This window comes from Herpailurus yagouaroundi, unplaced genomic scaffold (assembly GCF_014898765.1).
Source record: "Herpailurus yagouaroundi ecotype Mexico unplaced genomic scaffold, PumYag 207, whole genome shotgun sequence".
In the NCBI taxonomy this organism is placed as follows: Eukaryota; Metazoa; Chordata; class Mammalia; order Carnivora; family Felidae; genus Herpailurus; species Herpailurus yagouaroundi.
This window is the reverse complement of record NW_024412438.1, coordinates 3,679,685-3,685,925: the sequence shown is the minus strand read 5'-3', so window position 1 is coordinate 3,685,925 and position 6,241 is coordinate 3,679,685. Positions and strand designations below refer to the sequence as shown.

The window sequence follows — 6,241 nt, the reverse complement described above, 5'->3', positions numbered from 1 at the left end:
GGGGGGGGGCCTTGGCTCATGGTGCCCGGGTCCGGGGCGGCTCCCGGTCACAGGCCCCCGCCGCCCGCCGCTACCGTCACCACTGCCGCGTTCGGCCGGAGCCGCAGCCGCCACCGCCGCCGGCCCTGCTCGGCCGCCATCGCTGTGAGGCGGCTGCCCGCGACAGCTCCTCCTCCGCCTGCCAAATCTCGCGATAGTGGCGGCTCAGCGGCGGGGCGGGAGGAGGGGGGGCCGCCCCGCCCGCATGCTACCAAGTCTCGCGAGGCTCGTTTTCCCTCCCGGGAAGTTGCCAGAACTAACTCTGGGCAGCGCGGCTTCTTTCCGGCCTCTCCAAGTCCTTGCGAAAAACTTTATTGACAAACCTGCCAGAGAACGGACAGTGGACCCGGCGAGGGGCTGGGGCTCAGCTAAGGGTCGCGGCAGATGGGCCCACGGCCAGGAGCGAGACTGTGTTTTGCGCTGCGGTGGCCATTTGGTCCGCTCTGCCGACCCTACACCTGTCCCCCCATTTGAGTCGCGTCTCTCTCAGGTTGCAGGTGATCCAGTTCTCCCTTTCCCCCGGTGCTTAAAAGAACAAACGAAAGTGTATGTGAGAGTTTCCTGGGGAGAGGAGGACCGTAAGAGTGAGGCCCCTCCAAGACGTGACCCTCGTGCAGGCGCCTCGCCCTCAACTCCCCTACCCCACAGCCTTCCACTTGCTGTCTCTCAGCAGCCCAGCAGACATTTATTGAACGCCTGCTGTCTTCCAGCCTTGGGTTCTGGAGACACGGGCGAAGAGCGATCCAGACCCTGTCCCGCCCTCACAAAGCTCAAGTGACTTTGGGGTGAGGTCCCACAGGAATGAGAAGCCCCTCTCTCACGTTTCCGCCTTGGAAAGATTACCTTGGATTCCTATTGCTTTCTTGGCATTGAACCTAGGCTAAAAAAAAAAAAAAGCAAGGTATCTTGGGAAGTCTGGGGAAGTGGTGATAGGAACATAAATTCCCTTCCACCTCGGTGCTCCTGGTTCCAGCCACCAACCTTTCTTCTGTTCCTGAACCAGCCTAAGTGGGTCTTTTACTTGCTCTGTCTCCTCCTTGGAGCCCTCCTCATTTCCTGTCAGGTCTCAGCTCAAATGTTGTCTTGGCAAAGAGGTTTTCTCTACTCAAACTGTCCTATTGATTCGGCTCTTTATTATCTGTTACCGCAACAGAACAGGCTACTCGAGGGCAGGGACCTTGCTTGCACTCTTCTCTCCTATGTCTGTGCCTAGAATAGTGCCTAGCCAATAACAGGTGCTCACCAAATACTGCACAAGCGTAGAAGTTCCGCCTTTTCTACCTACTCCGAGCACCCTTTGATGTGCCCTCTGCTTTCCTGAGCTTCAAGCTCCTACACATCCCACCTGCCTAGAGCACACACTTACCCTTGTGCCCAGCTGCACCCCCACTTTCGGAAAGGGTGACGTCCTCCACTGCTTTTTCTGTCGGCAGATTCAGCAGGGCAGGGCCTGCCCCTTTAATCTGGGCCCCACCTGCTCTGGTCAGACAGGTTTGGAGACACAGGTAAAGGGAGAGAGACTGAGAGGGATACTTGCAGAGCCAGCAGGGAGCTGGGCAGCTCCTTCCCAAACGTTGGGGACCCTCCGCCTCTGCAGATGGAAAGTAAGAGGGTGTCATGGTTCCACATGGCAAGGGGTAGAAGGCCCTTGAGGAGGTGGAGGGAGGGGACTCTGCCCCATCCAGAAGCAGTGAGATGGGGGAAACGGAGAAAAACAGGAGGGGAGGCATGGGGAACGGCCATAATTAGACCTAGAAGCCAGAATGGACAGCCCCAGGCCCCCTGGAGAGGGAGGACGGAGGGCACGGACTAGCGAAGAGCATGGAAACCACCCAGGTACCCACACTGCGGACGAAAGAACAGGGCGCACTGCTGTTGCGGGCTCCTTGGGACAGATTTATTAGCAAATCACTGGTATCGGTTTCCAGGAGAGTTTCAAACAAGGATCTACAAGAAGGGGAGGTTTGAGGGTAAAGGCGCAGCCTCTGGCCACAAGAGGCCCCTAGTGGGAAGGGGGCTCCAGGCAAAGTTCTGGACACCCCACCTTCCTCTGGTTTCTGCACTAGGGTGGGCGTGACCCCGGGGGTTTCGGAGGGGCTGGTAGAAGGCACGGGGTGGGAGCTGGCTGAGGCCACAGCTGCCAACGCCTGTGCCCCCTGACTCACCCTCTCCTGCTGGATGGCATCTGACGTCGAAAGGGTGTCTCCATTTCAGCCGCTCCCTTCCCTCCCACCTCCTTCTGTTTCAACACCTTCCTCGGTACCTGTTCTCCCTAAGGTCCCAGAAGGGGCTAAAGCCCGTGAGACCAGCTGCCCCAGAGAGTTCCAAGTCTATCCCCTTGTCCCAAGGGCCAGAAGCCAGGAACTTTTGACAGAGCTTTCTTCTGCTCCCTCTAGGGTGATAGGACCTCATGGTAGACCCCAGAACTGAGGCCCCAGGATGACAGAACCCGAGACCCTGGCCCTGCTGGAAGTGAAGGGGTCTGAGGCCCCGGAGAAGAGCCCGCCCCAGGCCTTGGTCCCCAACGGCCGGCAGCCGGAAGGGGAAGGTGGGGCTGAGTCCTGTGGAGCCCAGTCCTCCAGGGCGGGGTCTTCTGCTGGGTCTCCCACAGCCGAAGAGGGGACTGAGGATGGTCTCGACAGCACGGTAAGCGAAGCTGCCACCCTGCCCTGGGGGACTGGCCCTCAGCCCAGTGCCCCGTTCCCAGACCCCCCCGGATGGCGGGACATCGAGCCCGAGCCCCTCCGCTCAGAGCCACCCACCAAGCTAGAGGAGTTGTCCGAAGATGATGCCAACCTGCTGCCCGAGAAGGCGGCCCGGGCCTTTGTGCCCATCGACCTGCAGTGCATCGAGCGGCGGCCCCAGGAGGACCTGGTTGTGCGCTGCGAGGCGGGTGAAGGCGAGCGCCACCGGACCCGCCCGCCTGCCCGGGCCACCCAGCCCGAGCCCCCCGAGCGCAAGTGGGCCGAGGCCGTGGTGAGGCCACCAGGCCGCTCCTGCGGGGCCTGCGGGGGCTGCGGGGGCCGGGACGGGGTGCGGGCCGTGGCCTCGGTGGGAGCCGCCCTCGTTCTCTTCCCCTGCCTGCTGTACGGGGCCTACGCCTTCCTGCCCTTCGACGCCCCGCGGCTGCCTACCATGAGCTCCCGCCTCATCTACACGCTGCGCTGCGGGGTCTTTGCCACCTTCCCCATCGTACTGGGTGAGCCGGGCAGGGGAGAAGGGAGCGGGGCCGGGGGCGGAGGTCCCCTTCCCTGGGCCTCCCCCGCGCCGCCCGGTGTGCCCAGCCGGTGCCGGGGTGGGAGCCCCACCGCGAACCCTCCCCCGCCTCCCGTTGCCACTGGGCGCTGACCCCCTGTGCGCCCTTCCCCCTTCCCCCCTGCCCCAGGGCTCCTGGTGTACGGGCTCAGCCTCTTGTGCTTCTCGGCGCTGCGGCCCTTCGGGGAGCCGCGGCGGGAGGTGGAGATCCACCGGCGCTATGTGGCCCAGTCGGTCCAGCTCTTCATCCTGTACTTTTTCAACCTGGCCGTGCTCGCCACCTACCTGCCCCAAGAGACCCTCAAGCTGCTCCCTCTGCTCACTGGTCTCTTTGCCGTCTCCCGGTGAGTGGGGTTGCGGGTGGGGCCCGGGGGAGATGATGGTGCTGGAAGGGCCCAGGCGTCTGGCCTGGGGAGATGGGGGCAGGGAGCCTTCTGGACTCTGCGTTAGCCCACGCGTGCGTCCCGCATCGGTGCCTCCACTGTCCCCCTTGCACCTTGCCTCAGCTGGTAGCAGGTGTGTCTTCCCAAAGGGAGTTGAGTTCAGAGACCCAGGTACCAGCCTAACACTAACACTGGAAGGGCTTTCCGGTGTCATCTCGATCAACAGTTGCTGGGAGCGCTGTTCCGTGACCCTCTGGTCAGCTGGCCACTGGCCTCTAGCTGAACACTCCCTGTGACCAAGTGTCCAGTTCTTTGTAAGAGTGTCTGTTTCATTTTTCAAGTCCCATCACTAGAAAGTTTTTATTTATAATTGTGCTAAAAAGTGCGCCCCTGACTTTGACTCTGGAGTTGCCTAAGACAATTCAGACACTTGACCACAGCTCCCAGTCCCCCCACTGCAACACCCTGCTCCCCCAGGGTCCCTCAGGCTCCTGTGACCTTCCCTCTGGCCAGGGGAGTCTCCTGCTTGTCCGTTGTCACAGGCATTGGCCTCCTGTTCCTACAGACGGGAGGCCACAGTGGCTCTCATAGCAACCCCACTCCTCTGCTCTCATTTGGAAGTCACCTGAACCCTTGGGGCTGCTTTCACGTGAACTGCTGCTGACCCAGAAAGTACTTCTGAATTTCGGGAGGCACACGGAGATCTTCCCATTTTTTCCCCTAACGTATTTCCTGTTGTTAACTTTTGATACGGGATTCCCGGTCACTTTAGCTGCTAGAACATTCTTTCTCTTGAGCTGGAATCTGTCTCCTCTGCCGCTTCTGATTGTAGTGTAGTGGTTGTCTGTCCCACCGGCCTCCTGAGCAGCGTGCAGCCTGGTTTCTCCTCCTTGTGTGACTCACCCTCCCGTGTGCGTCTTGGGGAGTGCTGATCTCAGACAGAAGTCGGGTTGAGCAGTAAGGATCGTCAGGGGGCTAAAGAGCACCCCAGGGTTGTCCAGCCTGCCTCACCCACTTCACCGTGGGGAAGGCACAGCAGACCAGGGGAGAGGAGCTGCTCAGGCCGCTCAGCAGTGGTGGGGCCTGGAATACTGGCCCCTCCGTCTGTCACCAGGGCCCTTTCTTCCCTACCACGGGGCAAGTTACTCAAAACGCTCGGGCCTCCACTTCTCCATCTGTGAAATGGAGCTGTGGGGATTAAGGAGTTAATTCACGTAGCGAGCTTGCCAGAGTCGGCCCGATAAGGGCTCACCAGGGGAACCTTTCCTTCATTCTGCCTTGCTGCCCCCCCCCCCCCCCCCCGGGGCAGTACAGAAGCAGCAGGTACTTGCCCCTGCTCCGGGAAAAGAGCGAGGCACGTCACTTGTGTAGTAAGGGGTCCTTCCCGTATTGAGAGGAAGCTGAGGGGTGTGGACTTGGAGTGGATCTTCCGAGAGGGGAAGGCCCCATGCCTCTGGGCTTCAGGCCCTCTCAAAGCTGGCTTCCTTACCCTCCCTTCCCCCCCGCCCCTCTAAAATGGCAGGAGAGAGGGCGCTGAACGGGCTTGGGTTCAAATCACGCTTCTACGATTTCCCTGATGTGTGACCTTGGGCCAGTTTTACTTAACCCCTTTGGAATCTGAGTTTCTTCTTCAAAAGGAGAGAGAAATACAGTGGAGCGTACGGCAGCCGTAAAAGAATGAGGAGGCTGTTTCTGTACCGATGGAGCTGCGCCCAAGACACGGTCAATGGGGAAAAGCGTGCAGGGCCGTCTGCACGGCATGCTACCAAACTTGAGAAAAGGAAAGCATAAATCTTTTGCTCACTCATCTACACGTACCACAGCCCTTGATGTGCAAGCCACCGTGACACTGGACGTCCGAGGAGGGGGTGGGGTGGAGCTGGAGAGAACAGGGCGGCTGCGAGTCAGGACAGGAGGACGTTTTACCGCGCTCACCGCGGCCTTGGCGTTTCCAACCATGTGGCTGTATGGTGCCTACGCCAAAGTTTGACACTTAAGTTTAAAAAGGAGACAAAGAGGGAGGGGAATGACGCCTCGGCCTCTCAGACACGTGGGGGAGTCTAAATAGGCCCCTGGAGGAATCGGTGCGGCGCCTGGCACACAGTAAGTGCGTAACCGCCAGGGGTTGAGAAGTGTCAGTTGTAGGCACCGACCCGCGTGGGTCCCCCTGCCTGTGCTCCCCTCCCCCAGCCTGTATGCCAGCTAGCCCGTGCACTCCTCTCCGGGGGCCTGACTTCCTCTTGCCCCCCCCCACCCCGCCCCCCAGGCTGATATACTGGCTGACCTTCGCCGTGGGCCGCTCCTTCCGAGGCTTCGGCTACGGCCTCACGTTCCTGCCCCTGCTGTCCATGCTGGTGTGGAACCTGTACTACATGTTCGTGGTGGAGCCCGAGCGCATGCTCACCGCGGCCGAGAGCCGCCTCGACTACCCCGACCACGCCCGCTCGGCCTCGGACCATAGGCCCCGGCCCTGGGGCTGAGTGCCGCCCTCTCACCGCCCCCACCCCAGGCCGAGCTCCACTACTGCCCTGTCTTCTGCCCTCCGTCGGTATTGCCCTCCGCCT

At 61.0% G+C, this 6,241-nt stretch overlaps 1 protein-coding gene across 4 annotated transcripts; it reads left to right on the top strand.

The window, feature by feature from the left end:
- Positions 1 to 315: 315 nt before the first annotated feature.
- TMEM79 (transmembrane protein 79) lies at positions 316 to 6,235 on the top strand. 4 transcript variants are annotated; one of them, XM_040452646.1, is made up of 5 exons: positions 612 to 1,643; positions 2,436 to 3,238; positions 3,425 to 3,638; positions 4,510 to 4,634; positions 5,944 to 6,055. In XM_040452646.1, the coding sequence occupies exons 2-4, from the start codon at positions 2,479 to 2,481 to the stop codon at positions 4,607 to 4,609; spliced, it is 1,074 nt and encodes a 357-aa protein (XP_040308580.1). In that variant the 5' UTR covers positions 612 to 1,643; positions 2,436 to 2,478; the 3' UTR covers positions 4,610 to 4,634; positions 5,944 to 6,055. The 4 variants fall into 4 exon arrangements, with proteins under 4 accessions (XP_040308578.1, XP_040308580.1, XP_040308579.1 ...); XM_040452644.1 differs by lacking the exons at positions 612 to 1,643; positions 4,510 to 4,634 and adding an exon at positions 316 to 536 and having other exon boundaries at positions 5,944 to 6,235; XM_040452645.1 differs by lacking the exon at positions 5,944 to 6,055 and having other exon boundaries at positions 4,510 to 4,826.
- Positions 6,236 to 6,241: the final 6 nt, after the last annotated feature.

Excerpts from the sequence above, each read along its gene's own strand:
- TMEM79 (XM_040452644.1), top strand. The coding sequence starts at position 2,479 with ATGACAGAACCCGAGACCCTGGCCCTGCTGGAAGTGAAGGGGTCTGAG. Across the intron at positions 3,239-3,424 it reads CACCTTCCCCATCGTACTGG|GGCTCCTGGTGTACGGGCTC; the intron begins GTGAGCCGGGCA and ends CCCCTGCCCCAG. Across the intron at positions 3,639-5,943 it reads GGTCTCTTTGCCGTCTCCCG|GCTGATATACTGGCTGACCT; the intron begins GTGAGTGGGGTT and ends CCCGCCCCCCAG.